The sequence below is a fragment of the Phytophthora infestans genome, genomic scaffold, assembly GCF_000142945.1.
Source record: "Phytophthora infestans T30-4 supercont1.7 genomic scaffold, whole genome shotgun sequence".
Taxonomy (NCBI): Eukaryota; Oomycota; class Peronosporomycetes; order Peronosporales; family Peronosporaceae; genus Phytophthora; species Phytophthora infestans.
The window spans coordinates 1685959-1707326 of NW_003303752.1; the positions used below are offsets into that span (position 1 = coordinate 1685959).

The following is a 21368-nucleotide window of genomic DNA, read 5'->3' on the forward strand; positions in this document are numbered from 1 at the left end:
GCGAAGCGTGCTCTCAGTCACACGCGCTACCAGCAGCTCTAGAATCTCCAGGGCTCCGAGTGCGATTTTCGAGTTGTGGTCACGTAAACAGGGCAGAACTTGCGGGATTAATATGGCTGAGGAGTCGGGGACTGCCTCTTGCCGACGGAGCAGCTCCAACAGCCCCGTTACACCGGTCAAGCGCTGCTTGATGGCTGCAGAGTGTGATAATTCAAGCAATTCAGAGACAGAAAGCCGCTTTTTCGAATCTGAAGAAGGCAGCGCAGACTGCAGACGTACCTGTAGAACCAAGTAGCGCGGCTATTTCCTCCATGTCCAAGTGCAGCTTGGTACGAGTCGTATGTACGACGTCTGGTACAGTTTACTTACTACAGCGCGCCTCTTTTCCAATTCTTTGAAAACCGGTATGGCGGCTGTTATTGGTGGAAATTTTCCCAATCACGGGGTTTTCTACCAATTTCAGTAATGGTATGTATTTTTTTAAGCAGATAAAAAATATTCTTCTGCAGTGAAGAACCACTAAGGTTATCATGTCAGCGGGGCCGCGGGTTCGTCATGCCGCAGCGGCCAATGAGACGATTGTGGTGCGCATCTGGCGCTGGGTAAAGATAACGATCTGTAGGTAATCGCATTGGTGTGGTGATAGGGTCTGGTCTGACGTCAGCTACAGGGCACGTGTTCTACGGACAGAATGAGTGGCAGCGTTTGTGCAGCCCGACGGGAGCTGGGGTGGATGAGGAAGAACGCATCGTGCGCTTTCGCACAGAAATGGCGCTGTCAACGCAGATGGTGCAAACGTGCAATGTGGTGTTTGATAACGAGCCGTTCCCGGTGCGTGGCGTAACGGTGGGGTCCTGGTAGTTAGCTCACTAATAATGTTGTAGATGGATGCAACGCTGCATGACGTGGCAACGAGAGCCAAGCTGGATGAGCGAGACGCAACGTGAGTGGAGGCCTGGAACTGTTGTTGGGAGCGACCTGGTGGCTGATTCGTGCAAGGGGTTTACTGCTGCTCTACAGATTGATGGTAAACGTACGCTCGTGTCTCCAGCGCTGCAACTTTGTGAACAAGGTGTATGCCCGCGTGTGCGCGCTAAAGAACCAAGCGTACAGCTCCTTGGAGCCCGAACACGAGGAGATGTTGGAGCAGTTGTGGGCGAATTTGAAGCCTGATACTCGTCGTGAAGGTGGACGTATCACCAAGGAGTGGGGGGAGATTGGCTTCCAAGGTGCGCTCTTGTGATACTCGGTATATCTAAGCATGTGCGTGCCTTAAATTTGATGTATTTGCTGTACAGGAACGGATCCGATGTCAGACTTCCGCGGCATGGGTCTTTTTTCGCTGGTGCAGCTCAACCACTTCGCAAAAAGCTACAGAATTGAAGCCCAGCAGTGCGTTTGCAACCTTTTCGTATAGATGGTATAGCACGGTTAAATTCTTACGTTATGCATTCGCCGTGGCAGTGCATTGGGGGAGTCGAATCATCCGACGCGCTGGTACCCATTTGCAGTGACCGGCATCAACATCACGGCTTTTATGATCGAGTTGATTGACGAGCGTCTGCTAGACGTCAAGCTGTACCGTCACGCTGCTAATGGTGGATATGATGCTGTGGACACTGGGCTCAAACAGCTCCACGATATATACGGTAAGTCTCCTGATGCTCAAGCATCCTTCGCATTATGTCCTAAATATGTCTCTCTCTTGTCAGCCGCGGTCTTCACTCGTTTCAACAAGCTGTGGGTGGACACAAACCCCCGCGATGTGATGGCGTTCCCATCTATCTTCCAATCGCTCAAGGACGACATCCGCCATGAGTTGACTCTCAAGTCGTTCCGCTACTGATAAAACTGCGACGTGTGAGATTTTAACCGTAACACGCTAAACCATTTGTTAAAACCTCGCTGCTCCCATCCAATCACTTGTCTCGAGAACACATTGCAGTTAAGACGAGAATTTATTTTGACAGTCATGGGCACCGGTCGGTCGGGATCAGGCAGGGCGCGCGCGCACGCCAAGAAGAAGCAATACAAACGTGGGCATGCCACCAAGAATCGTTCTCGCGACATCGACCAGATCCAGGACGACCTGCGCGCGGAGAAGGTGACAGGCAAGTCCACGGCTTTCGAGGAGGACGAGGATCTGCCAGGTCTGGGTCAGTTCTACTGCACGCCGTGCGGCCGCCATTTCATCGACGCCAAGACGCGGGATGTGCACCTCAAGACTAAGGTACACAAGCGGAGATTGAAGGACGTCGCGCAGAAGCAGTACACACAGAATGAGGCCATGCAGGGCGCTGGCAAAGGGGTTGAGACCTACAAACCGGCCCGCCCTAAGGAAATCCACGACATGGATGACTTGTAGAATTGCTTTGAATGCAGGGGTCGATGCTGACACATTTGGCGGTGGTGCTATATGACGAGTTATTGGCCACCATTTGCTGAACAAGCTAAACGAACTTTCGTTTTACGAATTTAATGAAAGTGGTGCCACACGCTTGGTGTGGATTTCGATAGCAATATGCCAAAAATAGCATTACGGACTGCTGCTGGTTGACCTCCCTGCCATATTGAACAGTGACTGGACACAATCGAGCAACGCATTCTGCCTTCGACCTATCGTAAATGGCAGGCCGGCCAGGTTCGCGTCGACAGTTTTCCTTTCGAGAGAGCGACAGCATCGATGATGTAAAAACTGACGTATGCACCTGCGTTGGCTCGTTCAATATTGCCTGTAGAATGTGAACTGACGCTAGTGCTGTTCTTCATAGCTCCTTCAATCTGCTGCTGTCAGTCCATGGGACAATATCACCCCTAGAGCAACTCCAATAGAGCCTTATCGACCGAAGCCGCAGCGCGAAGTCGTTAAAAAGAATCAGGATCCACATCGCCCACCTGCTCCTAGGAAGAGATCAATTGGTCATATTGGCCCAGTGAAAATGCCGTGGGTTGCTCGGGACCGCGACTTTGTAAGGCCAGCCGCTGTGATCGTACCGGCGCCTCCTCTGAAATCGCGAAGGGCTGCTCCTCTGCACACAGTGAAGGTGTGCTCACTTGGTCAACACACGCGCTCTGGGAGAGCTCATCATATACTTGTACTTTGGGGACAGATCGCTCACGCAGGTTGGAGTCGCGCAGACAGACTCAACGCACAGCCAGTTGTAAACACGTATCAAGATTTATTGAAGCAGACTGAAGCGATGGCAAGCTTCGTCCATCATGACAGTCTTGAGCTAACATTATTCTCCAAATAGCTCACTTGTTTGTTTTGCTTAAAGGAATTGGAGTCGACCGAGAATGCTGAGAAGCGGCAAATGGATGAAGCTGCCTATCGCATGGGACTAGCTAACATTTCGGATGAAATGTTCTGCAAGCAGAAGGACCTCATCCGCTTCGACACGTTTAAAAATGAAGTGGACATCTTCCAGCAGCATCTGGTCCCATTCATCTTTGATATCCGCTCCGAGCGTGAGCGACAAGTCAACTCGAGCGTTTATCGTCACTTCAACCGGATGAGAGCAATCCAGGACATGGACATCCCCATTTATAGCCTTGGAGAGTACCTGTTCGAAGATACTGACCGCATCATCAATGCTCGCGCAAAAAGCACATTATATCGACGAGTTCGACGTCGCAGCGCAGCCCATTTCATCGACACAGAGCTTATTCCTCGCCCAGGGGGGCAACGCAACTCTATTGTCAGCAGTTTTACATATCCGAAGGCGACTACATAGTTTCGGACCGCGAACAGTTTCGGGCCACCCGCTCATTACAACTTCCTAAATAAAGCCGATTTTTGAGCGAGCACAAAGTATTGTGCTTTGCAAAAGTTTTGGCAAATCGGATGGTAGGAGATACCATGATATACTTCAAGTATCTGTTAGAATTGTGCATGAGGTTACACTCGTGTAACCGCGGTCCCGTAACCGGAGTACTCCCGCGGAAGGTGAGAATACTGCTGGAGGGGCGAGAACGCAGGTAAGAGGGTTAGATAAAGAGCCTCACCTTCTCAATATACGGTGTCCTTCCACAGATCAAACTAACATGTTATGAGCCCAGCAGCTTACACCGTTGCCTAGAGCGAAGCTCTAGAAACTCCGGAAGCCAAGGAGGTTTGCCCAAGAGAGGGACGACGGCCAGTACGGAGACGTTGATGAAGTCAAAACGCTGCCCAAGCCCAAGGACCCGCAAAAGAAGCTGCTGGACCTGCTCACGGACTTGGCGGGGCGCATGGGGCGCCTGGAAGCCTCGCAGCAGCGGCAAGAGGACAACGAGCGGTTCTCGGACCGCGAGTCGAGTGTCTTCGGCTCTGCCATCGGTCTTGGACGAGCGATGGATTGCCAGGCGTTGGGCCAGACGCCGCCACCGCGGAACCAGCCAGTATGCCCGGCCACGTACTTCGGCGTGAAGCAGCGTGTGTACGGGTACGAGAGCGCAGTCGCGAACGTAGAGATGGCACAAGCACCACAGCCAGTGCTACCTCAGCACTACGTGCCACCTCGGCAGCCCCGTCTATCTGTGCAGCCGCCAGTCATGCAGCAAGGAATGAATGCACCGGTGACCAGCTTTCCTCGAGCTCCTGACACGCGTCAGCGTAAGCTCAGGATTCGGCATTTCGACGGCAAGGAGTTCTACCAAGGCCTCGGTAGCGGTTTCTTGTCGTGGGGCAAGAGGTTCGTTCGGCAGATACAGTTCGCGGAGCGCGCGAGCGGTTTCCAATGGACAGAGAAGGTGAAGGTGGAGATTCTCGGACACCACCTCACCGGCATGGCCGAGCGTTACTACAACCAGCAGGTTGAAGGCTGGTGGGGCGAGGAACCGACGTTAGAGCAAGCGATGCAGCGGTTGTTGCACACCTTCGCGACGAAGATAACGCCGGCGCAGAGCATGAAGATGTTCGCAGCGCAGAAGAACTCAAAGCGTAGCTGGACGGAGCACTACCTTTATTTGGTGGCCGTCAGCGATGCGTGTGGAGGCGCCGACAATTTGGTACTCGACAGCATCGTGCACTACGCTAATCCTGCGATGAGAGTGTCAATGTTATCAAGGTTATACCTTAGACGCACGGATTACCTTCGGCAAGCGGATGAGCTGGCTCACTTCGCGCGGTCGACTGAGATAGAGATACGTGGTAAACACCTGTGGCGCGACGTCGTGAGCGATGTACGCGAAGCCCGCGTGGACAACAGGAAGTGTTTCAAGTGCGGCAAGGTGGGTCACCTAAAGGCATCGTGCCGAGGCGGACTCAGGGAGGGAGGTCGGCGAGAGGACGCCAATTTTGTCTTGGCAATGGGCAGTACGGCCAGCGACAATGACATGTGGATTCTCGACACTGGGTCGGGACGTCATCTTGAAAACGATGAGAGCCTGCTGGAGAGCGCCGAGGATTTTGACAGCGAGTGCATTGCCGATAATGAAGGAGCACTGAAAATAACCAGGCGTGGAAGTGTGATGCTGGAAATCACGACGATGAGGAAACAGACGAAGGTGCTACTGTTGGATATGGAGTACGCGAAGAACTTGGAGACGAACATTTTTTTGTATGGGCGGTTGGAAACGAAGGCTACAGGATCGAGTATCGGGGCCCGAATCGCGTGATAGCCGCGATGAGCGGCGGACCAGCGGTGTTCGACGTGGAGAGATGCGACAACGTGCTCGTCGTCCGCACCGGAGGTCACAGCGGCCGGCAGAGCGCGAGGAGCGTGTTCATGGCTGTGCTGGCGGAGAGCCAAGCCGAGAAGGAACCGGACGTACAGACTGGTACACTGATGCACTTCCACCACAGACTAGGGCACCTCAATTACGGCACGATCCTGCGCATGGCGAGGGACCCGGCGTCGGGGATCTCACTGACGGACGAGAAGCGTGCAAACGGCTTGTCCTGTGCGCAAGGCAAGCAGACGAAGAACAAACAGTCGCGCAAGGACACGGGGGCCAACTCGCCCACCGACGTCATCGGTGACGTAATTTGCTCCGACCTGAAGGGCCCCATGACGCCACTTGACCGGATCGGGAACAGGTATATGATCAACTTTATTGACCATCGCACGAACTATTGCAAATTTTTTCTAGCCAAGAACAAGGCCGTAGCGGCGCAAAAGTTTAAACGCTTCATGGTCTTCTTTGAGAGGTAGTTTAACTGTCGCATTCACGTGCTGCGCACCGACAGCGGAGGAGAGTACAAGACTTTGGACTTGTTCTGCAAGGACACCGGCATTGCTAGACAAGTTAGCGAGCCGCGCAAACAGGCCAGCAACGGCAAGGCGGAGTGCATGCACCGCACTGTAATGAACATGGTGCGCAGCATGGTGTTTGCGTACGGGTTACCTTTGAGCTTTTGGGGGGACGCCGCGGAGTACGCCGCATAAATCTTGAACCGGAGTCCAAGCAAGGGGAACCCAGACTTGAAGTCGCCGCTGCAGATGCTCACGAAGAGCACGCCGGACCTCGGCGACATTGTGGTGTTTGGCTCCCCGTGCACCAGAACGCCAAGAACAAGGCGTTGGGTGAGCGCGGGAAGCCCGGTATGATCATCGGCAAGAGCGAGGAGATGAAGGGGTACAGGGTATATATCCCGAAGGTCAAAGTGGTGGTCGTCACCCAGCATGTCAGGAATGTGGAGACCCTCACGGACGTGCAGAACGAGCAGCTGAGGCGCGTGCATCTAGAGGACTCGGACGAGTCCATGGCGGAAAAAGCCGCCCCTGAGACGCAAAGACCCTTAGCGGCGCCGAAGCCAAAGTCGAAGCGTCGTGCGAAAAGTCGGTGGGCTCGAGAGAAAGATCAGCCTAGATTGGCATCTCGAAAGACAGCAGCGGCTGCAGAAGAGAAGAACAACGGAGACGGTCAGCTTGACAGCAACGGGTCCGCGGGCGTCGATGTGGTAAATAGCGTGTGTGAACCAGATCCGAAGAACTACGCGCATGCGATGAAGAGCAAGCTCAGGAACAAGTGGACCGTCGCGATGGTTGAAGAGCTTAGAGCGCTCGAAGAGAACGGTGTGTGGACGGTGGTGGTACCGCCTACGGGCAGCCATGTGTTGCACATGAAATGGGTTTTTAAGACCAAGACGGATGCCGATGGAGCCATCGAGCGATTCAAAGCTCGGCTGGTGGCCTGTGGAAACGAGCAGTTGTTCGGTATCGACTACGGGCTCACGGTTGCCGTAGTGATGGAATTGAGCACCGTCAAGGTGATATTGGTGTTTGCGCGGCACTGAGGCGTGTCTACGAGGCACGGGGGCATCCCCAACGCGTACGTGAAGGCCGAGAAGGAGCAGCACCTAGAGCACTACCTGGTCATTCCAAAGGGAATGGAGATCCCGGAAGAAGTACTGCGGGCGTTCAACGTGAGTGGCAGCACCAAGCTGGCACTACGGCTGCAGAAGTCACTGTACGGCTTGAAGCATGCCGGACGGTTGTGGAGAAAGCTGCTCCACGCCAAACGCGAGAAGCTGGGTCTCACACGCTGCGTCGCAGACATGTGCTTGTACTACAAGAGGCAGGGCAATGAGATGACGATCGTGGGCGTGTACGTGGATGGCCTTCTGATCACCGCGTCCGTCTCCAGCTTAGTCGAGGAGTTCTTCTCGGAAATAAGTACTCTGTCCATCAAGGATTTAGGCGAGGTGAGGAAATTCCTCGGCACGCGCGTGAAGCTGGACGAACAGGGAGACTAAAATCTCGACCAGCAAGCAGCCATCGAGGAGCTGCTGAACCATCTCGGGCTCGCGGAGGCGAACGGTGTCAGGGCGCCAATCGGAGAAGAAAGTAACGAGGTGGAGCCCAAGAAACTGGAGCTACTACCGAAGATAGCCGCCCGCGGACAACCGACGATCCGAGGATTCCAATCGCTCGTAGGTAGCCTGCTCTGGGTCGCGCGGTGTACAAAGCCAGACATTAGCTTCGCCGCTCACAAGACGACGCGACGCACACACCAGCCGTCGACGATTGACTGGGTGCTCGCAAAAGAGGATCGCGCGCTACCTGAAAGACACAAAACATCTCAAGTTGGGGATGCACGGCGACGTGACCGGAGACCAGAGGATCACGTTCGAGAGCTGGAGCGACTCGGACTGCGCTGCGGACAAAAGCGACAGAAAGTCAGTAACTGGAGGAGTCGTCACCATGGACGTCGCCATAGTACAGTGGATCTGCAAGAAGCAAACGCGTGTCTCGCTCTCCGCCATGGAGGCCGAGTTTACCTCAGCATCACACGCTGGACGAAAGCTGCTTGGCCTGCGGGAGCTCGTGCGTGAGCTGGAATTCGAGGCGGTGCAGCCCATGGCCATGTACATGGACAACCAGACAGCCATCAGGCAGCTGGAGTTCGAGGACAGCACATCAAGCGCCAAACACGTAGACATACGCATCAAATTTGTGTGCGGCTTCGCGAGAAAGGGGATCGTGAAACCCGAGTACGTTGAGTCGCGCCTAATGATGGCGGACTCTTAACAAAGGCGCTTTCGGCGCCCAGGATGGCCGAGCTGCGGGGGATCTTCGACCTGAAGAAAGCGTAGCGAGCGACGGTCGAGGAGGAGTGTCAGAATTGTGCATGAGGTTACATGGTGACCGCGGTCCCGTAACAGGAGTCGGCCGCCACTTACGCGGATGGTGAGAGCACTGCTGGAGGGGCGAGAACGCAGGTAAGAAGGTTAGATCAAGAGCCTCACGTTCTCAATATACGGTGTCTTTCCACAGATCAAACCAACAATATCGTGGTCGACTTCATTTGCAGATAGGAAATGCATGGGCTTGTTCATCGCTTAGAAAGGATTTATCACGCTGAAACTACACTGAAAAATCGAAACAAGTCCGTTTTGCCGGTTTATATTGGCAGAAAGGAGTGGTTGGTGCCTTTTTCCCAGCACTTTAACCTCTCACTATTCAATCGCCCCGACGATGTACTCCAATGGTTTTCGATGGCGAGCCGCTGTCCTTCTTCACGTATACAACATCCCACTTCAGCATGTATCGGCGCTGCTAGGTCCTAAGCTGCGGGCTATTCGGCGTTGGTATTATCTATTCCTGAGTGATGGCGTAGTCGATGACAAGCAAGAACAAAAGGAGAAGCGTACCAGCGGTGCTCAAGTTTGTGGAAGCGTATGTGGAGGACCAGCCGACATTTTATATTGAGGAGTTGCAAAATTGCATTTCTACACGTTTTCATCTTCTGAAAACGGTAATTGACGTCGACAATTTGTCGTGCTCTCAATTTCGACTTAAACCTGAGCCGCAAGGATCTCTCTAAGGCTTCGCGCGAGACAGGTCCAGCAGAAATTCGGATCTATAAAAAAATGCTCATGCCTGTGTATTCATACGAACGATTAGTATTTCTGGACGAACCCTCAAAAGATGGTCGACATGCATTTCGACGATACGCCTGGTCTCGTCAAAATACCAAAGCAATTGTGCGACTACCATTTCGTCGTGGTAAGCGCTTGTCTGTTAAGACGTCTAGGGAATTATAGCATGTGATTCAACTGAAGGGACATTTTCAAGAGGCACCTTTCACGAGGCTTTTCTGCAGCACGTCATCCCGCTCTTAAATCCTTGGTCACTACATAAATCAATCGTGATTATGGACAACGCAAAAATACATGTCTATCCTGAGCTTCCAGCTGTGATCCATGCGCGTGGTGCTCGGCTTATATTTCTGCCACCTTACTGTCCCCAGTTAAACCCGATCGAGCAAGCATTTGGTCTGCTTAAACGATGAATTCAGCGTCATGCTAACCTTGTTTTCCCACTCTATCTGGAGATGGCCTTGGATATAGCAATGCGAAAGTGTACTAAACGGGATCTGGAATTTGTTTTGGGTCGTTTTTTTTTTTTTTTGGGGTTTGGTTTTTTCAGCACTGTGGACCGCAACGAAGCTTTTAAAAAATTGTAGCTGCAATGAGAGCTAGCAGCACAGAATTATACAATTAAACCCAGTGCTCTACATTGAATCCCACCTCTATGTCTTCTATGTCTTCGTCGATATCGTCGCCTTCCTTCTGATCTTCATCCTCTAGATTCGGCTGAGTAGGTGCGACAGATGTAAAGTCGTGGTAGATGCCAGCTGTGAAGTTGTAGTGGTCGGGAAAGCGAAGTACTCGTCTGAGTGAAACTATACCTACTTCCACTGGAGTCCACTCTTCGCTTTAACCTGATAATCTCGGTTTGGGTTAGTGCTTGCTCCTCGGTCTGCGCACGCAGAAACTTAACTTTTTCTTGCTGTCTATTGCTTGTCTCGTAGTATTGTCGTCGGGAACGTGGAAAGTGGCGCTATCTGGACGACGGGCATTAATCATGTCGAGATGGTGTGATGCAATAGGGCCGAATGAAACCGCACTAGCAGCTTCGTGAGCTAAGCGCTGCAAGCGAGCTTGCTGGACACGCTTCTCCATTGCATGGTGAAAGTCCGCAGACGTAGCAGCTGGCGTCGCATTGGCCACGTACAAGAACACTAAGAATTTAATCTCACTTCACGGTGCTCTATCACTTGGCTTCAAAAGCCGCCACATACGGTGCAGCGACTCAACGAAATTGGCCGTCGACAGGCGCGTGTACTTTCCCTGATTCTCATTACTAACTTTTCGGGTAGATATCACTGTCCTCGCGTAGTATGAGTTGCTTCTTGCGTTTCAAAACCTCAGCACTTGATGCCAGTGTGTTGGATTTTGTCATGCATTTAGCACAGAACACATCATACCCTTCGGCTACGTCGAGCATGGCGTCTTGTTTCCAACCACTACGAGCATTGCCGTGTGGCGCACCGATACGAACAGTCAAATTTGCAGTCAGTACTCTTGGCAGCCCGCCTTCAGCTTGGATGTCAGTGGCAGCTTGGTTTCATGATGGCATAAGTATTTTGCAAAGGTAGCACCGAAGAGAACGCAGGAAACCGATGAGTGCTTCTTTTCAAAGTGATGTAGCGAATTACGGCGGCTGTAGTTTGCCTATAACAACATATTGAACATCATATAAACTAAGCCTACAAATTTATATTGTCAATACATTGCGGCATAGAGAACAATTTGGGAGAGAACTTACTGTAAAACCACTGTTTGGTTGAATGAAATTATTCAGCAGCATACCCAGGCCTACAACAACCCTCACTTCTCTTGGTAGCTAACTGTGTCGCACGCCATCCGCACCACACACTTGGCCCTAGCATCTTATCGATATACATTTGCTCACCGTACGCGGCGCATTTGCTACACCAAACAGCAAGTTTCGCAGCACAAAGACATTAGATCGCTATTAATATAAATGGCTGGCTGATGCACAATCACCGTCAAGCACACCGGCTGGTCCGGCCTTCCTCAAAGCTGAACACCAGACAAGCTGCCAGCGTTCTCTCCCGTGTGACGACCTTGCTGTAATCGCCGTACACGTATAAGTAGGTATTATAGGAGATAGGGTGAAGGCGCAGAAGCAGCTTACCAATGACAAAGATCGCTTTGCGTTGGCGTGGCTATTGCGGTAGCTTGACGTGCCGGCGTTGTTTTCTGTGGCTGTTGACTGTGGGGCGTCAATGAGTCCGATTTAGAAAATTTCTGTGGTGGTAGGATGTGGGTTGTGTCTCAGACCTATTTCTACCTATCATTTCCTAGGTATGATTTAAGTTGTCACACCTGTATGTTATCTGGGCTTAAACGGCGGTGTAAAATACCTACAAGACACAATATGTATATACAGTGTTTAATAATGCAGAGCTCCTCTTCAGCGAACTTGATCTTAACTCCTTTAGGAGTAAGGTCGTTGGCTAAATGTCTGTTCGCGTGCTTTCAGACTCCGGATATAGCATCAATTCCGTGCAAGAAGGTGCTCTTCGGCCGGTCGGTCGGAATTTTTTGTATCTTTTTGAAACTTCCTCCTGGATCGACCAATAAGACACTATTTTACCACATGGTATCGTTCAAAAGCTAAGAAGCTGGCGTTTTCCGCCAACCAGAGAAATATTCAGCTACGGCTGAGATATTTCGAAAAACCTGTCAGGGTGTAAAAACAAAGATGGCGGGATAGGGGACTCCTAAGTAGAATATACGTCTTGACTTAATTGAATTAAGAAAAACTATAAAACGGGATGTTGCCCCATCTTTTAGGAGCGTGCAGTCCGTACGACCGACTGAACTTTGAAGGCTAATATTTACACTCTCACTGATCTAATTGAATAAATTGAAGCGTCAGTCGGGATTTGAGCCCCAATTAGCCTACCTTGGATTTCTCTGGGTTATATAACGAGAAATCATTTTTATTGGGACAGGTAAGATGATTCCGAGCCTGTTTAGGCGGCCATACGATGGCAGACACCTTCTCAAACGGAAATGGTGTTAGAATCCAGACTCCAATCATATTAATATTGTGTATCAAATCTCGTTTGCAAACCGTGACACCTGGTATTGTGCCTTTCAAAGCTTTTGGCATATCGGACTTGAAAAAGTGCATTTCTAGTCGGCGAGGCTAGGTTCCAGGCATTACTGTACCATAAAATTATTACCAGTCCTGAGAAGGTTGAAAAGCTCAGACAACGGGCTTTGTTTGGACAGAAAAACTGCCGGCATTCGCTAGGCACTCAAAGATTGCCCCGTCGTCAGAGCTAAAGAGATGACCTACTCGCTAGATATCCGCTGGAGAAGTATCGTATTGATGTACGTTTTTTAAAGACCCGGACAGCAAAGAGGGGTCTTTTGAAATTCTGGCCAATTAAATCTTAAATTTTTAGTACAAAGCGGACACCATTTGGTTGCATACGTTGTGCTTTATCGATCCATCACTTCACCACTTCTCGATCCGCAAAATTGCGATCACAAGGGCGGCAATAATGGTCGGCATCGATGTGCTCATACTAAAAGCATGTATAGGGATCCACGTAGCACGACCACCTCGAAGAAGAGTGCACCGACGACAATTAACCGAGCACAGCTGCAGGAGATCGTCACCTACGTTAAGAAACACCGCTCTGTCTTAGTCATCGAGAGCGAGAGCCTCGATATACTGCTACCCCACGCGGAAATGAGGTATGAACATCACCCCTCCCGGTCGCCGACCACCCGCTGCTTTTGCTGTAGAGCGCATTTGCTAGCTGCTCCATCGCAAGAAAGACATTGTTCGGGCAGTGTGGGCTAATTACTGGGATGCCGAGAAGCTCACTGCTGCACCACCACCCGGTAACTAGGTGGCTAAATCACCACTCGTGCCTCGTGTTGCAATGGTCGCTGCTTTTGTTCAGCAGTGTATTTGAGAGCGACGTGCTATTCGACAGCGCACTGCAGCAAGAAAAGTCATGGACGAGCTTGCTCGTAGCTGCGTTATCCCAGAACAACCAATTCCGACTTGCCCTTAACGTCAAGCGCGCCCCACACCATGTGCGACTCACCTCCATTTTGGTACGTCAAATATCGCCGAGCAGGACGTCTCAGGTCCCTCTAATAGTTTATGGCCATCAGGTCCATCTAGATTGATTTTTTTCTTATCAGAAAAAAATAAGCATAGGCCAAACAATCTCGTTCTGGGCTGCAGATGAAAGCTGTTCCGCGAACCCTAAACGTGCATCCATGTGCTCCTGTGTGAGTGGGAGCGTTATGTCCATCTTTAAGTAGACTAGAAAATTAACCTTAGCCAAGAACCTCTGAACGGTACGAACGGATCATTCTAGCCCGTACGTAGCCTTCAACTGCACTGCCGAATAGTTTCCCGTCGCAGCCCCACGTACGACCTGCCGAATCTGGCGGTCGGTGACCTTCCAGGCTTTGCCACGCGCTTGTTTTCAGTGCGCAGTACATAACTCACGCCGTCCGGCGACCTCTTTAGGCGGCACCGGATCTCTCTCGCCCCCACGTTGGCTTCGTGTAGGCCCTTCATCCCCGCTCGCTCTTCGTCGGTGATGGGTGGTCTGCGTTCCATACTAAAAAACGCTAGTAGGGAGAAGAAGTGTAATTGGAGACGGAGTCAGGTAGCTTTTCTCGATCATATTGTGACTCCTACACTGCGCGACAAAATCTTTCGGGCACTTACATTTTTATATATAGCTTGGTTTCTAGAACGAGTTGGAGCGTGCTATTCAGATATGTTTAGCCAATTCGATAGGTACAGCTGACATGTGACGCGGAGCTAGATTTCCAATTATGCCGATAGGCTGGCATACAAGGAGCTAAAAACTGGGCTGCGACACGATTTTCGGACACACTTTTATCTTATTTTCAGTATGGTCAAGAATGATTGTCCTAAGTGGTCATCGAATCAATCATTTTGAGCTTAAACCCAGCCTCACGGAGCTGTGTCAGCACCTGGCAAACGCGCGATAGATGCGATGGGAAGTCCTTGCTGAAGATGACGCAGTCATTCAAATAAACCGGACAGATTCTTCGCTTGAGACTCACAAGAACCGTTTCCACCAACCGTTCAAACGCAGGCACCGCGTTGCAAAGACCAAAAGGCATAACCAGCCACTCGTACAGACCGTACTTGCAAGTAAACGCGGACTTCGGAATACTATCCTCCTGTGTCGGTACGTTCCAGTATCCAGACGCTATGTCCATCGTGCAGAGCAGTTCAATGTCTCCTATTACGTCCAGGATGTCATCTATCAGTGGCATCGGGCTACAGGCCTTCACGGCCACCGCATTTAGTCTACGGTAGTCGATACAAAACCGCATCCCACCGTCCGGCTTCTAACTTATTAGTACTGGGCTGACCCAAGGACTGGTAGAAGGACGGATCAGTTCCAAAAAAATCCAAGTACTAACTGATTTCGCCTCCATTACTTCACCCTCAGATAGCGATACTCGGTATGGACGCTGTCGGATCGACAAACTGTCGCCAGTATCAATGTCAAACTACAACAACTCCGCCTTACCTGGCCGCTTTGGCGACTCCACAAACATATTCCAGAAACTACCTAGTTCCGACTGAACGAGGTACTTTTGCTCCTTGGACAGATCCAATTCCATAAACAATTGCTTCAAGGTTACCGCCCTTGTCAGGTGGTGTCTCAGGCCGCTCCGCCTTCATCTTCTCGTCGAGGCCCTCGTCCTGGACTTCAGTCACTGCACACACGCTTTTGGGAGCATCCGTAGCGCACTATTTTGCTTTTGCCATTCTTTGCACTAGTCTGCTCGAATCCAAAAGCCGACTCAGAAATCACGGAGGTAGACGCCTCAACCGGTTCTTTCCAAGCCCAACACGCTTTCGTAGACGCGTCATATACCTTTACAATCACCCGACCGTTCTCAACCGTGCCCAACGAGCAAGCAATACACAACGTCGGTGGCAAACCCAATGCGCCTTGAACCATAACTGTAGATATCCAATGCTAGCCCTCTCGGAGGTAAACGTACGTACGTGACCATTGTCGCCATGACGACTCTTGTTTCACGGCCACACCCAGCTCCAGCGTTTTTCCTGTACTCTTAAGAGTTATCCGTCTTTCGGCTATACCAACCCCCCTACAAACGCACCCAAAGCATCGATACCTAGAGCTGCGTCGACGTGCAGCTTATTCGCGACCAGCAACTTCAGTATGATCTCCACTGAACCAGGACTAACCGGCAACCGTACCCACTCACGGATACGCAATCGATGAGCGAAAAAACTCCTCACATAACCCTCATACGGTTCCAGCTTCTCATTTGACCGCCTAATCGCTTCAGAACTCGACGGTCCACCAAACTTAGTGCAACACCAGTATCGACTAGCAAATGTGATGGCAGGCAATCAATATACCCACCAGACAAAGCTTTAATGTTCCCAGCGGTATACACCACTCTCCTTCCGCCATTTACAACCCGAGGGATCTCAAACATCTCCTTGTTACCGTCGTCACGGAAACTAAATCCGTCCGGCAGACTCACAGTGACCACGTTTATGAGCCCAGATCTGGGAGGAGGGACTAGCGGTGTACGCTTTGCCTTTACAACCTGAACGTAGTGTGAGACATTTCCGCCACACTCAGGCCGCAACTTTACCTCTCCGACGTCCCCAGTACCCTCATCGAACAAACAAGAGCAGTCGAAACTCAAAGGTAGGCGACGACGCCTTCCGCCGGGTCACTACTGTAGCACATGAGGCCGTTCCCTACGGCCTCACATCCGTTTCCCAAACTCGCTCAGCGTTTTCAGCGTAAAATCGACACACCCAATGCTTCTAAAATATTCAAAAGGTCTTCAGTCGCCCACACTCGACAGCTAGACGGTCGGCAATTTACCGTAGGTACTTCAGGTCTAGGTCCGGGACTTTATCTCGCAATAGAGGCGCACTCGGAGCCTCGACATCGTTGACAGTCTTCTCCGTTCCATGAGCATCGTCCTTAACGTCCTTTAGCATTCAGTACACAGCATCACGAGCGATTCCTGGCATCTTCTCTCACAAATCACTTGCTTTCCGGGACGGATAGGAGGTGATAGATCCAATGTAACCAAAGCCACCACGGTTCCTTAAAATGGACGACAATAATGGCGAGCCCCTCTTGTTACACAGCCGCCTCGTCATACTTGACTAGAGTCTCTTTATCACCCGAGTCCTTATCGCTGTCCGTTTCATCGGCCCAAATCCACTCTTTCCAGACTCGCTGCACTATCCGCCGTACCCTGGCGAAAGTCACGGTTTGCCTATTTGGCCTCTGACGATTTCTCCGACGTCGAGCTAAGCCGCTTTTACCAATACTCAGGTGTAGACACTTTGTCGCGGACTGGTTTAGGCGTCCGTTCCAGTACGTCCACCGAGGCACGTAAATACAGTGACATTTCCTCAAGTGACGATTCCTTCTTCCGCATTATCACTTAGCCCGCATTTTATTTTCGCTGAGTTGGTATCTTTGTCCAGCATCTTCTGAATTTTTGGACACTCCCCTAGTACATTGTCGCAATCAATGTAAGGAAAGCACTGGATGTGCCTCTCGCGAAAGAGAGCCATCATTCCCTTGAACAAGTCTCTCTTAGTCATACCAAACCGACGAGCCAACTCCACCTTCTTTGAGGAGCGAGCGAAATTGGACACCAGCTTCGATATCTGATAAAAATGTGTCTGAAGACTCGCCCAAGAGCGAGGTGCAATTTACCTTCGAACAGTTCTTTTGAAATTGCATCGGCTAATTTCATCGTCTCCTTCACGCGCAGCCAGAAGCATTCCAGTTGCAGCATCAGTAGAAATATGCACCCACCTCGCACTAGCTCCAGCTCTTCAGCTGGGGCATAGCTCCGACCTCGACCGGCCTTTTCCTTTGGTGACATAGATGGGTACTTGCTGTGGTGGTGAAGGTGCAGATTAAACAATGGCATCCACGTGAACGCCTCCTGAGCATTGGCATTGAGCGTGTGCACCAGTCAAACTCAGGGATGGACTGGGACGTTTTAGTGCGAGGCTACCCCCAGTCGGAATTTGACCGACAGACTGCCTCCAAATTGTCGAAGGGGGAGTTTTGTCGAAGTTTGGCCAAACCAGTGCCAGTAAAAAAAGGACGACCAAATGTCATTCTTTTTTGTCAGGAGATGCCCTTATTAAACAGAAACACGTAAGGGTTTTTCATTTGTCAGTACTTCTGAAAGACCGTATTGTCGAAGCATGTACTGCATGCTTTTGTAGTTCCCACTTAGCTTTATTGTCATTTTATATTAAAATGAGGTCGTTTTATACATTAAGGTCCATAAAAATGCAAATCGATCAAAGCTGCCGGTAAATTGCGCTACGACAGACTAAATCGAGCGCACGAGATAAATTTTCAAGCAAATCCCATCGATGTCCAGTAAATCGCTCCTTTTTGCGTGTTTAAAAGCGCAATTCGAGCGTTTATGAATAGCTCTAAATTTGCCATTTCCCAGCTCATTTTTAAGCATGCGCCGACCATGCTTGAACTAAGCCATAATACTGAGCGACATATCATCTGCCGAACACAATGCTAACCTCAACAGTTTTGTACTTGGAAAAAAGAACAAAAAACTCGATTTAATGCGAGTTTACTGAATTATAGAACTAGCGAATATGACAAAAAAATGACTTAGGTTTTGAAAAGAGGGTGCAGCGCTCCAACTTAAGTGCAAAATGTATGATATAACAGATCTGTCTCCAAGTAGGACTATTATGGATGCCATATTGAACTCAAGTTAAGCTGTGATTTTTTAATTAAAATCAACAGATTTTTTTTTGTTATTAATGACACAATTGAGTGTCCTGTTGGACAACGGTAGACATCAAGATGAGCATAGCCCGGATTGAAGTCGCTAAGGGCTTATGTCCATGGAAGAAGACCGTGTAAATGATGATATTGCTACCAAGCCAAGGCTGGTCTTTTTTTGTCCTTTAATTTAAAAGGGTTTTGACCACGGCATAACGTTATATTTTCAATAGGTAGTGAAAAAGTTAATGCTGTTGAGAATTTCAGGGTCGTTCTACCATTGCTTTTTACGGCTCGTAGCGATGAAAAAAACACTACACCTGGAGAGAAATTGACAATTTTCAAGTGCGCATTCTAATGGTTTTGGCGTGCACGGTATTCAGCAATAATAACCTTCGTTCCCCACTCGATGTGTCCCATGTGTTCGAGCTAAAATCGCCACAAAACAAACTATAAATTGGTACATATATCTTACCCCCCTAGTGGAGTCTGGTGTCCGTCTGTCCGTCCGAGGGTAGGGTTCTAGAATGTAACGCAAATACGCGCATTCTACTGGCTGCCGAGCGCAGCGAAGGCGGCTTCAATTGGCTAAAATATCATTATGTGGTGGACACACTGTATGTGGTCAACACATCGTACTTAAAATGCACCACTCAAATTTCATTTTGCTTTCATTTTCAGCTGCGGTATGCAAGGCCACGCGAAGGGCGCTGCCTGTGCACGCGTTAATTAGCATTAATAGGAGGCGCCGACGTGCACACACATACAATATCGTCGTAGGAGCTGTTGAAATTTTTTGTAGGCCCTGGTGACTTATATTTAGGCCTCAATCGAAACTTTAGTACTTATAGGATATATAATGATATTTAGGCTTCGTAGTACTTTTAATTAATAAAACTTACAAAACTTTTGAGTAATACTATGTTTTGAGAATTTTATATTTTTCTTGCAGACGTTTATAGCAGTACTACAAAAAATTAATTAAAGCAAAGCAACTGCGCGCTCAAAAGAATTACATTTTTGAAGTACGTTCTTGTAGCTGATGCTCGAGTACGCCGTCGGCTCTGATCAACGGTGTCAAGGCTGCTATTGCGCACGGTGCCGAGGACACCATCGGCTCGCGTAATTTCGACCCGACCTCCTTTAGACACTCTGCTACATGAAATTTAAGCCAAAGCTGTATGTCAATCAAAGTCAGCCAACATACGTCTACCCTATTCGTGAAAGTACTGCTTCGTCCTATTTTGCGCAAGAAAAAAAACGCATGTTATTACTAATACGAATCAATTTAAACCAAAGTACCGGTATTATATTTGCGTTAGATAAAGATGCACAATTTATTACTAATATTAAATATTCAAAATGTGAATATAGTGGCTTCCCACCATCCCACCCCACATAACCATGTACACCACTCCGCCGCCGATAAAAAAGGATCGTATTCCTTTGTATTCGCGCGCGTAGTGTACGACCTTAAGAGATTGTGCGCACTTTTCACCACGATATGTAGCATACATCAAACAAAATAAAAACAGCGTTTGCGATTGAATTAGCGCGGAGCAAGTGGATAAACAAGAACACGAAACACAGAGGAACACCGGCGCACACTATGTACACGATGGGGTAGAGGGAAGAACACGAAGCACAGAAGGCCACGGACGTTGAAAAAGGACTAAATTAATGAAGGCAGCTAGCCATTCTGAAAAGCACGAACCACGGACGAGCACGCTACCATGAAAACTTGGAATGGCAAGAATATGATGGGAGCGTATGGATCACGGAAAGTAACTGAAGTAATGACACCCCAACATGCTGAAAAACACGGGCCACGGAAGCGGTAAGGTGCACGGAAAGCAATTCTTCCATAACACCACGGTAGAACATGAAGCACAGACGATGAACCTAACACAAAGCCACAGGAGAGCATAAGCGGGAAATCACCGAGCATTGGAGCACGATACCAGGGTAGAGCCAAGCCACGGAGCACAGTGTTACGGTAGCTCACAATAGCTCGGACGACAGACCAACCACGATACCGCGAGATAATACGATTGCACGGACGGTGGTCCAGCCACTAAACCGTGAGATAACACGCAGCAACGGGAGTTATAGACGGCAAATCACGGAGCCACAAAAGGCGATTCCACGATTGCACGGGCGGCAGATCAGCCACGGAAGCACCGGGGAGCGCTTTTGGATATCACGATTGCACAACGTGGATCAGTATGCCATTGTTGAATATAATAACACGGGAAACACAGATGCACTACGCGAGCACGAAAGCATAGGATAGCAGAATTATACTGCGCTCGCATGATAGCGCGATACCGCGGTCGATGAAGTCACACCAGGAGAGCACGTTACACGGGGGACGGATCCATATAACTACGGAATAGCACCCGTCGGCGAGGGTACCGTCGATGAGACGCCATGGACCATGAATGAATATGGACCACTAAACCTGTAAAACTCACTCAACACCTTGGGAACACGGAATAACTAGCAGCCACGAAAGGGTGTCGTACTACTGAAAAGCATGAGCCCAAAAGAGAGAGCGCATTAACGGAAAAGGGCAATATCCACGGAGGAACATAGACGCCAACCAGTAGTACGGAGCAACGGACGCGTACGAATTAACGATACCGTACACTGCCACATGAGACTACGAAATGACAGGTGTTTTAAGTGCACGACACAACATCGCACGGGGATGGCCGAAGCCTCGGGGTACAAGATCAGACTGAAAGCACACAACACACGAAGTACTTAAAATTGCGGCCACCTTATCTCCAACAAACCATGCCACTCCGCCGCGTAGCGGCGGCGAACGGCTAGTCCTAAAGTATCAAGGCTAGCACGGTGTCCGTCCGTCCGTCACACGAAACGCTCAGATTTTTGAGCTTTTCCATCCTAAAAAAATCAAGGCTAGCACGGTGTCCGTCCGTCCGTCACACGAAACGCTCAGATTTTTGAGCTTTTCCATTGGCTGCCGAGCGGAGCGAAGGCGGCTCCGATTAGCTAAAAATAAAATTGCAGCTGAGCTGTTTCAAAAGCTGATTAGTATAAGTGATTGCACTTGGTCACGACTTCGAAAACCGAGTGCAACAATTTTTTATTCGAGTTTTTGATGTCAGTGTATCGAAGCGCTGACTAAGCGCAAATATATATATTGCTACAGCGACAATCTCAGATGCGTCTGATAGTACCCACGCAGTGTCAAGAACGTGTGGTAGTGGTGAAGAGCTTGCCAGTTGAAGGTTCATTCTCCCAGT

At 49.9% G+C, this 21368-nt stretch overlaps 2 protein-coding genes across 2 annotated transcripts; both read left to right on the forward strand.

The window, feature by feature from the left end:
* Window positions 1-510: 510 nt before the first annotated feature.
* PITG_05234 (uncharacterized protein) lies at window positions 511-2365 on the forward strand (the record flags this gene model as incomplete). The annotated part of the gene is made up of 7 exons (XM_002998866.1): window positions 511-618; window positions 671-831; window positions 885-943; window positions 1021-1229; window positions 1299-1392; window positions 1465-1649; window positions 1971-2365. The coding sequence occupies 6 exons, from the start codon at window positions 769-771 to the stop codon at window positions 2363-2365; spliced, it is 1005 nt and encodes a 334-aa protein (XP_002998912.1).
* A 970-nt stretch (window positions 2366-3335) lies between these two features.
* On the forward strand, window positions 3336-3734 carry PITG_05235 (uncharacterized protein; the record flags this gene model as incomplete). The annotated part of the gene is made up of 1 exon (XM_002998867.1): window positions 3336-3734. The coding sequence occupies one exon, from the start codon at window positions 3336-3338 to the stop codon at window positions 3732-3734; it is 399 nt and encodes a 132-aa protein (XP_002998913.1).
* Window positions 3735-21368: the final 17634 nt, after the last annotated feature.